At 33.2% G+C, this 15,380-nt stretch overlaps 3 protein-coding genes across 9 annotated transcripts; 2 read left to right on the top strand and 1 right to left on the bottom strand.

Moving 5' to 3' along the window:
* Window positions 1-3,606: 3,606 nt before the first annotated feature.
* On the top strand, window positions 3,607-5,772 carry LOC140831587 (two-component response regulator ORR3-like). Its single transcript, XM_073195328.1, has 5 exons — window positions 3,607-4,032; window positions 4,149-4,249; window positions 4,455-4,532; window positions 5,046-5,116; window positions 5,262-5,772. Exons 1-5 carry the CDS (start codon window positions 3,927-3,929, stop codon window positions 5,599-5,601), a joined length of 696 nt encoding a protein of 231 aa, XP_073051429.1. The 5' UTR covers window positions 3,607-3,926; the 3' UTR covers window positions 5,602-5,772.
* A 927-nt stretch (window positions 5,773-6,699) lies between these two features.
* On the bottom strand, window positions 6,700-12,878 carry LOC140832242 (cystathionine beta-lyase, chloroplastic-like). Of its 7 annotated transcripts, none has more exons than XM_073196145.1 (14): window positions 12,623-12,878; window positions 12,459-12,520; window positions 11,532-11,700; window positions 11,298-11,431; window positions 10,502-10,572; window positions 10,307-10,398; window positions 10,052-10,110; window positions 9,811-9,969; window positions 9,341-9,437; window positions 9,174-9,255; window positions 8,026-8,143; window positions 7,538-7,645; window positions 7,268-7,370; window positions 6,700-7,077 (listed from the first exon to the last, which is right to left on the bottom strand). In XM_073196145.1, exons 3-14 carry the CDS (start codon window positions 11,596-11,598, stop codon window positions 6,902-6,904), a joined length of 1,266 nt encoding a protein of 421 aa, XP_073052246.1. In that variant the 5' UTR covers window positions 11,599-11,700; window positions 12,459-12,520; window positions 12,623-12,878; the 3' UTR covers window positions 6,700-6,901. The 7 variants fall into 7 exon arrangements, with proteins under 7 accessions (XP_073052246.1, XP_073052247.1, XP_073052242.1 ...); XM_073196146.1 differs by having other exon boundaries at window positions 12,633-12,878; XM_073196141.1 differs by having other exon boundaries at window positions 12,459-12,582; window positions 12,676-12,878.
* Window positions 12,879-13,625: 747 nt separating this feature from the next.
* On the top strand, window positions 13,626-15,291 carry LOC140832239 (uncharacterized protein At5g39865-like). Its single transcript, XM_073196139.1, has one exon. The coding sequence runs from the start codon at window positions 13,927-13,929 to the stop codon at window positions 15,082-15,084; it is 1,158 nt and encodes a 385-aa protein (XP_073052240.1). The 5' UTR covers window positions 13,626-13,926; the 3' UTR covers window positions 15,085-15,291.
* The last annotated feature ends 89 nt before the right edge of the window (window positions 15,292-15,380 follow it).

The raw sequence follows: 15,380 nt of genomic DNA, 5'->3' as shown, positions 1-15,380 counted from the left end.
CTCTAATAATTAATATCCAATTTAATTTCTTAGACTTTTCTATGGTGCTATACTGCCAATTCAATATTTGATTTTTTCGGTAAGAAAATAATCGTCATATAGTGTAATGAGTGAGTCTCATGTGAGACCGTCTCACGGGTCATAATCCATGAGACGGGTCAACCCTACTCATATTCACAATAAAAAGTAATACTTTTAGCATAAAAAGTAATACTTTTTCATGGGTTACCCAAATAAGAGATCCGTCTCACAAATATGACCCGTGAGACCGTCTCACACAAATTTTTGGCTAGTGTAATTTGATTTGATAGGAAGGACTAAGTCATCAAACATCCATCGTTTTGCGTATGTACTACGCATACCTTCTAAATAAATTGCCATGTCAGAAGGTCCAATGTATCTGAGTAATTTTTTATTATGCCAATTGAAATTATTAGGATCAAATATAAAATTAACAAGACACTTAATTTAAATATATTTAACCAAATTATTATTCACCTCATAGAAGTCAAATTGAATGTAATTCAGGCCTACATACATAGGATCTGTACGTTTTCAGCAGTGTGCGACAAATGAATTTAATTAAAAATTTAAATATATTGAATTTGTGGTATATCTTGATCAAGATTAAAAATGAAATCGACCTTATTTAATATCATTTATTATTGGTAGCTAAATACTTTACCTATACGTGCACTTGTACTTTAAAAAATATTGCAAAGTAGAAAATGGAGGGGTATACATTCTTCGTGTATAATTTGTTTTTTTTTGGTTTATGAATCAAGTCAAAAGATTTTCTTTTGATTCTTGAAAACAATGTTCGATGCATCTTTCCCTTATTTTTTTTTATTTTTTTAATCTTTTTACATACATATTTTTCATTTAACAAAATAGGAAAAATAAAATAAAATAGAGGCTGACTTTCTTTATATTAGAAGGCAAAAAAGTCAAACTTCACCACTCTGAATTTGTTACTTTTTTTAACAAAAATTGAGGTAAAAATGTTCCTAGAAATGAAACCTCGTCTATGAAAGAATTTCATATATGCAAATTCAACGTGAATATGTATCTAACCATCTAGGGTAATATTTTAAGCATATATATAATTATTGATTTTTATTCTAAGATGTAAGGTCCAATGAAAAAGGTAAAAATTTGTGTGAGACGGTTTCACGAGTCATATTTTGTGATACGTGTATCTTAATTGTGTCGTCCATGAAAAAGTATTACTTTTTATGCTAAGAGTATTATTTTTTATCGTGGATATCGATATGGTTGAACCGTCTCACAGATAAAGATTCGTGAGATCGTCTCACAAAAGACCTACTCGATGAAAAAATAGCGGACCTCAAATGTAAAAATAAATACCCATCATCGGATTTAATGTGCCCTCAAGACCAAGATAAAATCGAACTATCCGCTTAATTTCAAGATTGGATGAGGTGTTGACTAAATAAATGCAAAATTCAATGACTAACATAAGTTTATTTTTTTCCCAAAAAAAATAAACTTGAAAGATTAGTTTAGACGAAGTAAACAATTTGAATCAATTCAAATGCATACCTACTCAAATAATTAATATTGAATAAAAACCAATTGAACCGCTTCCCAATCGGTATTTTTACATCTCTATCTAATAGTTTTTCATTTTACAAAGAGTTGTTGTTGCTGTTATTATTATTATTATTGTTATTATTATTATTATAACCAAGTATTTTTATTGGGGAAGTTGGTGAAAAATCCCCAATCAAAACATTTCTTTGGCTTCACTCTCTATCCACAAAATTGTGGTACTATGTTATACAAAATGTGATACACTTCATATGAAAATATAATACTAAAAAAGTACCTAGAGACTGAACACAAAAAAAAAGACGACCGAAGATTGAAGATCAATTTCTCGATTTTTATTATCATGAAAGTGTATATATCTTGGGTGTCATATCCTATGCGATAGAGTGGCACAGAAACCATGAGATTTGTGGATGTATGATGTGGGAAATGCATGATGGGTCCTACTAAATCTTGAAAATTTAATGACAAACATGTAAGGTTTCTGTGGATTCGACACATTTCATTTCGTCGGTTGGGGCTCCACCATTACTCACCAAGCTCCAACTCTCTTTATATATATATATATATATATATATATATATATATATATACACACACTTGTTATTGAACATCTCATGAGTTTCGTGAGTTGTTTGTGCGAACATCTTGAATGAATTAAATGTAACACCATTTTTAAAATTTGAAAAACTGTGTGAGAAGACAATCAGTATAACGTCAGACACATAAAATTTGACACAAAAATATAATTTATCAAAATCTCATGAAAAAATAAATAATAATAAAATCTTATGATATAATTATTGTAATATAGATAAATGATATATTTGTTACACATTTAATATTATCTTAAAAGGGCATGAAACGGAAATTGGGCTCTCTTTGCACCACCCGCGCCACCATGAAGCCACCGATGTGGACATCACCTATATATATATATATATATATATATATATATATATATATATATATATATATATATATATATATATATATATATATATATATATAAGGGTAGTAAATAAATCGAGTCGGTTAATAAGTTTTTTGAGATGACTCGAAAAACATTTGATATGTATTCAAGCTTATCGAATTTGAGTCAAACATGTTCGATCTTTTTCCGAGCAGAACTCGAGCTCAAATTATTTTGTTCGATAATTCATGAACTGTTTGCTAGTATTAATATTTCATTAATATAATATAATTATATATAAAATAAATAAATTTCGAATCTTAATATTTTGAGTACTTGTTTTCGAACAATAATTCGATTAGTTCGCGAACATGTTCGAATTTTTCGAGATAAACTAAAAATCGAGCTTATTTCGATAAGAATTCAAGCAAAAAAAATTTAAAATTTCGAATTTCAAATTGAGCTTGAACTCGAATATAATTAGTTCGAATCGAATTTGAGCTTTCAATTTTTCTTCATATATAATCCCTTGATCACTTATACCACCTCAAACATTTGACAGAAATGAAATTTGAACCTCATATACTAGGGACCTGAGACCTCACACTCGTCCATAGAAAAAAAAACTTTGACGACATTTTTAAAATGAGAAAGAAAAGAAAACAAAAAAAAAAAATTCTTTTAGATAAAATTTTTCACTTTTAAATTTTTTACCACCAACTCCTGCCAATGCCCTCTCCACTTTAGAATTAAATAAAAAAATAAAAAAAAATCAACCGAGCCACTTAATTTATAATGCCTCCAAATATTTGACCCACCATGTTCAAGATTTGTTTGTTTTATATATATAAACACTTAAACATTAGATGCCACCATTTTATTATTGAGTAAGTCTGATGTGAAATCGTCTCACGGATTAATTATTATTGAGTAAGTTTGATGTGAAACCGTCTCACGGATCTTAATCCGTGAGACGAGTCAACCATACCCATATTCACAATAAAAAGTAATATTCTTAGCATAAAAAGTAATATTTTTTCATGGATGACCCAAATAAGAGATCCGTCTCACAAATACGACCCGCGAGAACGTCTCAAACAAGTTTTTGCCTATATTATTAACTTTGTATCGCTTGTCTTGGAATTCAATTCAAAGTAGGAAAAATATTGGGCAAATCTTTAGATGATATTTGGTCAGATCTTGCTTTGTGGATTTTCTCGTGTACTTAATGCCTCATTACAAATCTCATCTTCCCCCACAACTCACACAGAAACCAACGTATACCAAACGAATCCCATTTCAGCTACAAAAATACTATCCAACTTCTCTCCTTCCCACCTATCTTTTCTCCTTCTTGTTCTAATAATAACCTTTTTTGATCAAATTTTGAGCTTTGAATCCCGTTTTCCTCGATAACTTTTGGAGATTAAGAGTTGGCGCAATGGGTATGGCCGCAGCTGATTCTCAGTTCCATGTTCTAGCTGTTGATGATAGCTTGATTGACAGAAAACTTATCGAGAGATTGTTAAAGACTTCTTCTTATCAAGGTTCTTTTTTTATATGATTAAGTTAATGGGTTTTTGGTTTTGTTAACGTTCATGCTTTGATTTTGATTTCTGAGCTTGGTTTGCGCTTAAATTATGGTGCATTTTGGCTTTGGCAGTTACTGCAGTTGATTCTGGTAGCAAAGCTTTAGAGTTTCTCGGTTGGCATGAAGATGAAATCAACAACTTAAGTTCAACCTCCCCATTTCCTAAAAATCAGGTAATTTAATCGGGAATTTTTTAAAATCTCCAAAATGGTTTTTTTTACTCCATTATGGTAATTTATCTTACAATGTTTTAGATCTAAAATCGAGTTCCCAAATTGGCAAATTCTTACTATTATTTTAAAATAGTTTCCTCGAAAGCTCAAAATCGACGCATATGGTTATTGTTTAAATTCATTTTTTTTTTGCTGGAACTCACAGTTGGTTGAGGTGAACCTTGTTATTACAGACTACTGTATGCCCGGAATGACCGGCTATGATTTGCTCAGGAAAATAAAGGTATAACATATGATTTGCTGTATCCTGGAGAAGGTTGTCCAATGGTCCCTTTCTTGCCGTTCAATTTCAGATCAATTGAAATCTTTACCAAAATCTTGCAAAATCTTTCTCCCACCTAACATCCACACACACACACACACATATATGTATATATATATATGTACACAGTAAAATAATAATTATAACGTTATTAAGTCTCTTGTGAGACAGTCTCACGTATCTTTATCTGTGAGACAGTCTCACGTATCTTTATCTGTGAGACATGTCAACCCTACCAATATTCACAATAAAAAATAATATTCTTAACATAAAATGTAATATTTTTTCATGTATGACCCAAATAAGAGATCTGTCTCATAAAATACGACTCATAAAACCGTCTCACACAAGTTTTTGACTAATAATAAAAAGAAAATTCAACAATCTGTCTATTTGTTTTCTATATAAAACTAGAATTTGACATAAGTAGTATATGAATATATTCATAAATGATTAAAGTTTTCAATTTTACAGGAATCGTCATCTCTAAGAAACATACCAGTAATTATCATGTCATCCGAGAATGTTCCTTCAAGAATTACAAGGTAAAAATAATTTATGAAACATCCATCCATGTATGATATACAATTAAAATATAATATAATAAAATAAATGAGAAAATAGAGAAAAAAAATTATTATTATGTGCAAAATTGAAATTAAAGATTTTTTATGTTGGAAAATAACACAGATGCTTGGAAGAAGGAGCAGAAGAATTTCTTTTGAAGCCAGTGAGATTATCTGATGTAAATAAGCTAAGGCCACGTATTATGAAAACCAGAAGTTGGAATGATACTGAAGAAGACCCTGAAAAAAATGAGAAACAAGATTCACCATCGCCGTCTTCGTCGTCGCCGTCATCGGAAGAAACCTCGTTACAGATATTGGCACAATCACAACCACATTACGATCAAACAACACAATCTAGTAATAATAACAACAATAATAAGAGAAAATCAATGGATGAAGGGCTTTCATCACCGGAGAGAACAAGGCCGAGATACAATGATATCACTTTGGCGTCAAATTAAATCAGTATTCCCTTTTTTCTTATTGATTGATTATTATCGTTTTTTCCCACAAAAACTGTAAAAATTTGTATTTTTTTTCTTCTTATTTTAATAGATTTGTACACAAAACTACTACAAAGATATTTTATAGAGAGAAAAGGGAAGAAATTATGATAAAGAAATGTGTACACAATTGACATGTGCTTTTATTATTATTTGATATTTGATTGTATATATTTATTGAATTTATGTTTCCATTAAGAAAATATAAACTTCGTGATTCGTGTTATTTTTATTTCCACATATTTATATATTATATATATGAGTTTTTTTTTTTAAATATGGTTTTTTGGGTGACGGGTTTTTTTTATTTGTGGGAGTAATTTTTGATTGGGAAACGTATCAAGACCTATATTTTTTGGGACTGGTAAACAAAAAAATCGAATAAATTATAATTTAGTAAAATTTCAAGGGCAAAAAAAATCTATAAAATTTATCTTACCAAATAACAAATCCAATCATATATCCCACAAAATTATTTTCTCAATTTATTCTTCAAAACACACAAAGAAATGTGAAAATTAAAGTGTGTGATTGAACAGTTTATTTAAGCGGAAGACAGCCAATTGAGTGCCAACTAAAATTAGTTGTATCAAATCGTAGAATTAGTAGGAAACAGTTGCACATGGCCTTTCTTTCCAATGGCATGAACAGAAGATACACGTAGTATCCCGACAAATATTAATTTTTTTTAAAAATAATAATAATTATTATTCTATTTTTTTTAACAATATAATTTTTTTACCTTATGGTAAGACTTACCAACGTATGAAACAAATAAATTATGATACAAACTCATGAGTTAATCAATAAAATAATTCTAACAATTTGATGGAATGAATCCTTAAAAAAAAAAATCAAACTTTTTTTGTTTATGGGACGGTGTCTTTATAATCTGTAAAGATTTTTTGCTTTACCTTTGTTATTAACATTAAATTATAAAATAATCATTTTTTTTAAAAGGCATCTTTGGAAACGATTGTATAAAATAATCATTTAAGTACTAATATTACAATTTCTTGTCTCATCTCAATCATCACACCTTTGCTTGCACACGAATTGAATGTAACATTGAAGCACATTGGCATATTTGTTCATTTCTACTATCAAAATTCTGAAAATCACATCCTTGTCAAATAACTTTGGAGCTTGAGAATTTCAAATCAGATCCCCGTCTGCGAAACGATTCAAGATCATGGCTTTTTTTGTTTTTGTTTTTGTTTTTTAATAAATTAGCTCAAGGATGTGTATACTAAAGGGCCTAAACCGGTCCAGTTCTAAGAGCATTGTCTAAATCAGCAATCAAGTCATTAACATCCTCTATTCCAACAGAGATGCGCACAAGATCCTCAGTTAAACCTCTGGCCTCACGTACGGCAGCGGGTATGCTTGCATGAGACATAAAGCAAGGCAAACTGATAAGGGACTTCACACTTCCTGCAAAAATTGGTGTCTGAGTTAAACTAAAGATCTTTAAGTATCACCATCAACTGGTAAGAAATAGTGCTGCTGCACCAAATGATTGTGCACGTGCTCGACTTTGTGCACGCGCTTGATTGGCAAGAGACTAAAAAATGATTTAGATTGTGGGGGGATTCAAGAAAATAATTACAGAACAAGGAGTTACCAAAACTGACTGTTATGCTGAAATACTTGGTTGTCTCGGCTATGTGCTTAGAAAGTGCCAGTGACCCCGTCAAGAAACTGAAAACAGATCCAGCGCCCTTCGCCTGCATCAAGTGAATAATTGAACCAATTGATGTACAAGGTTAAATTTCCAATCTCCATGCATTTTTATTCTCAATTTTGTTTTCTTTTTATGGTCCAGGAGATGGCTGCCTTGTGTTGGTGTTTGCATGATAACAACATTAATCGAGCATTTCAGCTGATTTTGTACCTGAGAGTAATGTAAAGATCGCCCGGGATGATCAGGAAGACCGGCATAATTAACCTTTTTGACCAACGGATGAGAGGAGAGGAATTCAGCAATTTTTTGCGCATTTTCCTGTTCGTTGAAGTTTATTGAATCAAAAGACAGAAAAACCAACAAACAAATCGACAAAGAATCTTGGCACAGAATCATTGACAAATACCAATTACATTAGGTGTCAATATAAAACACTAAAATCAAGATCCCACCAGCATTCCATTTAAGGTGCTACAAATATTTTTTAATCTGAGATATTAATAGGATGCAAACAAGAAAATTCTCAACAGCAAGATATTAATAGTTCAACACAATCATTTTTTAAATGGGAGAAGAACCAAAAGAGAGGAATAATGCGCGGAGAAGCAAGTGACTACTGACATTAATCCCTACCCCCCTCCGAAAAAAAGGAAAAAAGTAATAATCCAACAGAGAGACTAGGAAATATCTGAAAATACCTGTTGCTTCTCAACCCGCAGGGCCATTGTTTTAATGCCTCTTAAACAAAGCCAACAATCAAATGGAGCTAGCCCCGAGCCTTCCGCATTCTGTAGGAAATAGAGTTCTTTCGCCAAGCTAATGAGCATTAAAAAAGAGGCAACTGCCAATCAATAAACAATGTTTGTACCAGCACATAGCGAATTCATTTGTCCTAAAGTTCGTAAAAAATTTAATTAGTACAATAACGATTAGAAAGGGGCATGCTTTATTATCGAGATCTGATCAAGCACAACAAAATGGTGAAAGCAGTAACTTAAAGCAAAATAGGATATTAGGAAAAAATCTAACACTAAACACACAAGTAGCATGCGAGATGCAAGTGAATTTCAAATGCTTCCATTCAACGTTCTACATGAAGGTTTTCTAAAATATATAAAACCTCACATCAGTAGACTTTATCATTTTCTTTTCTAATGGATGAAAGATGGACTGATTGATGATTCATCACCATATGTTATCGTTATTTTCAAATGTTAGTGTTAGAATAACTACACCGCATAACCTTTAGATCAAACAAAAGGGTGATGTTTGGATTTGGTTTGGTATTTAGAAATTATACTATAGAATATGACGTATAACTTGTTGTAGTCCTGACGGGTACATTTTTCGCTCTAGATATATTATATGAGAATGTCTTGATTATTCCAGTGATACTACGTGGGGTATATAATTTTTTTAATGGTGTTGGATGTTTTTAAATAAAAAATATAGCTTTTTTGTGTTAGAATAATATAATATCGGAGTACTTTTAGAGCGCGGTGAAAGTAAAATTAAAGCAATGAGTGAAATATATTTTTGGGGAAGATAAGAGTTATGTTTGGTTCATTTTCTAGAAATGGAAAATGAACCGAACATACTCAAAAGTCTTTATGTATTTCCTAAAAATATGGTCAACAAATTGATGACAGTGTTTATCTTCAACCAAGATCAACAAACAGAAACAAGATGGGAAGGTTAAGGAGGAATATCTTTCATCGTTAAAGTTGAGAAGATCAGAATACAAGTACAACATTGTAAATGAGAAGATAGTTATAAAAACATGGAATTAAGGCAGAAGTCAAATATAGGTAAAAAAATCTCTGACTTCAGAATTAGCCAATAGTACCTTTCTCCTTTAATAGAAAGTATGCCGGCCATGAGATCACTGTGACCAGATATGAATTTAGTTGCAGAGTGCATCACAATATCTGAAAAATGATTTGACAATCCAAAGTTGTTCAAAGGTGACTCAACCATACAACAAAATATATTTTTGGTAGCAGAAACAATTACCGGCTCCAAGTTCCAAGGGTTGACACAAAACGGGAGACATGATGCTATTATCTACCAACACAAGAGCCCCTTGAGCATGAGCAATCTCAGCTATTTTCTGAAAAACAAGAAGAAAAAGAACAGGTCATTATGGCAGCAGGAAATAGAAATTCCAAAAATAGGGACGGTGGAGAAGAGAGTAAATATTCTGCGAAGACCCATCCAACAATTTATCCACCCATGCTACTATGATAAAGATAAATACATGGGTATTGAAGGATGTCCCACCAGATACAGAGAAAAGATTTTATATATATGTGTGTGTACATCATCAAACATCGAGATTTAAGAAACTAATTTTCAGGAATTGCTCCTCAATCCAAACATACAAGAGCGAAAAAACACATAAAAATGCCCTAAATACAATGAACACAAAGAAAGTGGAAACCCGATGTGCTACACTAAAGATTTGGCCATAAAAGGTCACCTACACGGATATCAGAAATTTGTTGTCGTGGGTTTGTTGGACTCTCCAACCACACAAGCTTTGTCCAGGGGCCAATTGCAGATGCAACCTCATCCAAATTAGTTGTATCAACACGCCTATACCAGACATGATAATAACTAATCTTGCAACCCAATTTAGGAGGCTGTGGTATGAAAACTGTTATGAAGTAAAATTTTGAAGATAAACAATACGAACTTAACCACAACCCCTGATTTAGGAGTTACTTGCGACAATAAACGGTCAGATCCACCATACATGTCATCACCAGCGACGATCTCCTCACCTGTTATCAAAAGAAGAGAACCTTGTCTTAATTCTTCACCAAGGACTGACAGACTTGGATTGGTCAAACAACAACTTCATGATCTCACACAGTTCCAGATCAAGCTGCCTCAGATGGTGATGATCAGATGATGTTTGCCATGGAGAAAAACCAATAATCTACGCAAAGGAATTGATGATAAATACAGTGAAAATACCAGTTCCAACAAGATGAGTAACTGCTGACAGAGCAGCCATTCCACTAGTGAAGCACAATGCTTGATCGGCCTTGTCAAGCTTTGCAAGAAGTCTTTTGAGTAGGCAAATAATTGATGAAAACAACGTAAGAAAGTGCATGTTAACTGAGAACATAGAAAAAACAACAAAACTAATGGTTCGAGAAATGTACGGACCTTTCCAAAACATCTCGAGTAGGATTTCCACTTCTTGTATAATCGTAAGGCCCGTATTCTGTCGCAGAAGGCTGCAGAACAATCAAGTTGCCCATTGATAGAACTCAAATGTTAGCAGCACATTATTCCAAGAAATACACATAGATTACACAACATACAAGCAAAACTGAAGGTTCTAGAAAACGAATGGCCGATATCACATGCCTAACATATTTATCGACTTAATTCTTCAAAGGGGGGCAACTATAACACAAAAACTACTGAAGACAGATAACTTTATACAAAATTTATAAATGAAGATGTATGTCTTACAATCCAATTTTTTACAAATTGGAGAAAGATTCACAGCCTTGGAAGTCATCTGCAGACCCCTGGCAAGTGATTGAATTTCTATGATAAAAGAATATGGATTGACACCAGAAAATATGAATCAAAGTATAATAAATGCGGTATCTGCTCAGCAGGGATATTATTGAGAAAACAATATATACTAAATTGGTATAAACCTTTTTCATATTAAAAAATATCGGTATAAACCAATATTCTTTTTTCAGGAAAAATCTTTTGGCAGCAGCTGCATTTTTTATCATAATGATGAAGCATCTAAAAGTTGTGTGCATATACACTTATCTTCAAAGATACTTGGTGATGATTACAAATTATAATTGGTGTAGACGAAAATATTAATATTATCCACTCTTGGAAAATTTGAATATATATCCTCAACAGATCCTTAAACAATTAAATATAGTTTGTTTAGCCTTATGATTCAGAACATGCAACATTGAAAATCTACCTGCTTGAAAGTAGCCGTTTGATAGAGAGGTGTGCTTAATGCGCCATAAGGATCAAATTCATTCGCAAAGTGCATCAAAAGAGTAGAAATACTCAGCTCACTTTGTTCCCTCATGTCCATGGTCTCCTTTTCTGCTGAGACAATGTATGGAGCTCTCAAATATATATAATGTAAAAATTACCTCAACACAGGAAACTATCTATCGAAGGATAAATACTATGGAAAAAAAACTACCATTTGAACATTCCGCAATCCCGTCAACCAAAGCTGATGCGCTGACATCCATCTCTTTGTCTCTCATGCAGTTTAATTTTAAATACTGGTGACTCGAAGAACACTTGCCCTTCTCGGCCACAGTTGGTTTGCAAGCATAAAACAAAGGGCAATTCTCTTTGAGCAAACCCTAAAATATCAATATAGATTATCAGAATACCACCCTATTTAGAGCCAGTAGAAAGTTAAATAAAGGAAAAAATACACAATATGATTTCAGACAATTAGCAGTTTTGCCACAATTCCCAGTTTTAGTTCAAAGAGAAACTAAGCATCTGGTTTTCCATCAAAAAAATCAATTGGCTTTGGTAAGATTCAGAAATACGACAAGGTCGCCACACTTCCTCATGTTATATTTCCGTGAATAAAATACCATCATTGCATTTATGGCTTCTCTCTTTCCATCTTTTCACAATCTATATTTATGGCTTCTCTCTTTCCATCCTTTCAGTTTCATGGACTCAATTGGACCCTTGTTCACGTTTTAAAAAGTCTCTAAACAAACGGAAGACTAACCCAAATGCTTGAAATTTCTTCCCTTCTCTGCCAATGGCCCAATATCCTACACGTTCAAGAAACCCTTTTAAGGCTTTAAGAAGCCAGCGAAAAATTTTATGAAAAGGGGGGAAAAACTAACAAAAAGCACATCACTTTTGGTCTTGACACCAGGAAATGCCAACAGTCCCATGTTAAAATAACCACAGCCAGCTAATATGAGCATATATATGATAATTTACCTCAAAACTCCTAATACCATCACCATAGAGTAATAGAACTTCATTTAGGTATCACAGCAATTGATGGATACTCAAAGCTTTCATTTGCTATAATGACAAACGCGTAGAATCAGGCGCAAGTGTACTTCCATGCGAAAAAAATAATACTTACCCCACGGTCAATTGAGTTTGTTGAAAGATATGAAAAGAGTGATCCGAGGGACAAAGCAGAAGCTGCCATCGTTAATTTTCAGCAATGAGACAGACGAGGTTGAATAAAACGGGCGAACAAATACCTACAAAACGTCCAAATAAATTACAAGAATAAATATATACACGGTGTTACACTTCGGTATGTTCGTCAGGTAGTGTCAGTTCTATGAAATTACTCAACGTCCACACTAGTTCAAATCGAGCACATCAGCTCATTTGGCAAATAACCCTGAATCTAGGTGGAGAAAAAGACTTGGCTTGCTTCCGCCGACAGATGTATCGCCGGGCGGGGCTCGGTGGTGGGTCTGTAAAATTAGGTCGGCTCAGCGGCGCGTGTATTTGTGGGAAGGGGTACCAAAAATAAGCAAGCTTTTTCTTGTTCATGATTTTAAGTATTTTTTAGTAAATAATCAATTTTTTTTTTTATAAATCACACCGATAATCCACAAAAGGTCCCTGTAGTTAAATATGTGGATTTCTATTATAGTTTTAGGTTTAACTACGAAACATAAATAAAATGTTAAATCCATAATACTTATTTCACATTAGTTATCAAAATATAATGAATTTCAAATATCATCAATATCATTTGGATGAACTTGTAATTCATCGTAATTAACATAAAATATTACTTAAAAATGCCAACAACGAATTTAAAATTTATGATATCTCTTATCTAAAATTACAAAAATACACTTGAATATATTTAAAATCTCCCGTGAAATTCATTAATCTAATTACAACTTTATTTTTATTCATTATTCGATTTTGTCCTATTTTTATCATTCCATTTTCTTCACACACACACACATAGCACATTTTTAAATAAAAAAACAAACTAACGCATTCAAGCCATAATTTTAATCAAGTTCAAGCCCGAATTTTAATTGAAATTCATCTGAATTCATAATAGTTGATTTTTTTAAAAAAAAATATTCAAAGTAAAGTTTAAATAAATAAACATATTTAAAATTAGAAAGAAAGCAAGAAAATTACTTAAAAGCTAAAGCCTAAAATGAAGAGAGTACAGTAGAAGTTGAATTGGATTAAATGGAACTGGATATCATAATCCTAAATCCAGCCTAACAATATAATAATTGATGTCTTTTTGCCTCCACCATTATGAAGCATCGTGTTTCCCTTACTTAAAATCCACAGCACAGCTGCATTAAATCCCCTTGTTTCCTTTCCAACTTCTGTCCTCCATTAACATTTAACACCACAACTTTCTACACAACCTTGCAGTCCCTATCTGCACATTCATATCAGAAGTTGGTCGCCAAGGAAATCAAGAAAAAGTGACCAACGAAACCCAATCATTGTACTTTTCAAGAGAAGGGAGGTAAAGAAGATAGACCCACTTCATTTTCTTTTATTTTTATTGGTTTGATTTATTTGTTGATTTTGAGAACCTCTCGATAATCCTCATGGGTTGCTCTGCTTCTCGTTCTTGTAATTTCATATCTCAACAGCAAAATCCCACCTCAAATTCATCTTCTTCACGTTCAAATTCACAGTTCCAGTCCCCTTGTTACTCGTTTTCTGACCCTTCTACTACTCCGGTTTCAAGAACTGTTTCCATTGTTACCCCTCTAATACATCACCCGCCATCAAGGAAAGGGGACTCACACCACTTTGTTTCCCTCACTTCTACTACTTATGGTTACCTTGGGCTAATGGAGCCCCAAAACACTGGTTTTAGCGGGCAAGATTTTGCAAAATCGACGGCCCAGATGAAAAAGATTCGAGATTTAGGTGAATCTGAGGACTCTTTTTCCCCGGACTCGGTTGTCAATACGTGGGAGCTCATGGAAGGGCTAGATGACGATGAGTTTAATTTCCAAATAATGGGCTCCCATAAAAGAGAGATGGATGCGAGTGAGATGGTGAAATCTTATGATTTTGTGGAGAATGAGGAATCTAAGCCTTTGTGGAAGCATTTGTCTGAGGAATCTTTGCTTGCAAAATTGGACTTCAATGTGGTGTCGAGTTATCGAAAGGCATTGTTAACTAAACGACATGGATATGAAAGGTTTAAAAACGTTTCAAGTCGATCCCAAAAGATCGAATCTTTGGAGTCAAATGATTCATGTTGTCTGGTGTCCGTTGTTGATGATTTTTGTCATTTGGTCGGAGCTGATGATAGGATTGTATTGTATTATACTAGTTTGAGGGGAATTAGAAAGACTTATGAGGATTGTTGCTCGGTTCGAGTGATTCTTAGGAGTTTTAGAGTGTGTGTAGATGAAAGGGACATCTCAATGGATCAGTCATATAGGAAGGAGTTGCAGGGCGCGTTGAATGGGAAGACACCGAGCTTGCCACAAGTATTTATCAAGGGGAAGCACATTGGCGGAGTGGAGGAGATCAAGCTACTTAATGAGACAGGGAAACTGGCCAATCTTTTGGAAGGTTTCCCTCTAATGGACTTGGGATTTGTATGCAAGAATTGTGGGGATGCAAGGTTTTTGCCTTGCCCAAATTGCAACGGGAGTCGTAAGGTTTATGAAGAAGAAGGGAAATTGAGAAAGTGCCCTGATTGCAACGAGAATGGGTTGGTTCGATGCTCTGGCTGTTGCCGTTGAGTAGATTGTATATTGATCTGAATGCAAATATATTGGTATCTCTATGTGAGGTTGTTTGTTGAAAGGATTATGCTAATGAGTCATGTACCTATGGCTATTGGCGTGGGTTTTTTGTTTATGTAATTTATTCAAATGCTTGGATCGTTCCATCACTAGGTATTCGTGTTCGTTGTCTCCTAAACAATGAGATGATTTCATATAGTACCATATGCTAGCCTCCTTATTTTAATGGCCCCGAGTGTAAATATGCTGGTTTTATGTTGCTAATTAATTGCTTCTTTAATTCTTTTTGTCTA

The sequence above is a fragment of the Primulina eburnea genome, chromosome 5, assembly GCF_022965805.1.
Source record: "Primulina eburnea isolate SZY01 chromosome 5, ASM2296580v1, whole genome shotgun sequence".
Classification (NCBI taxonomy): Eukaryota; Viridiplantae; Streptophyta; class Magnoliopsida; order Lamiales; family Gesneriaceae; genus Primulina; species Primulina eburnea.
This window is presented reverse-complemented; position numbering and strand designations above follow the sequence as displayed.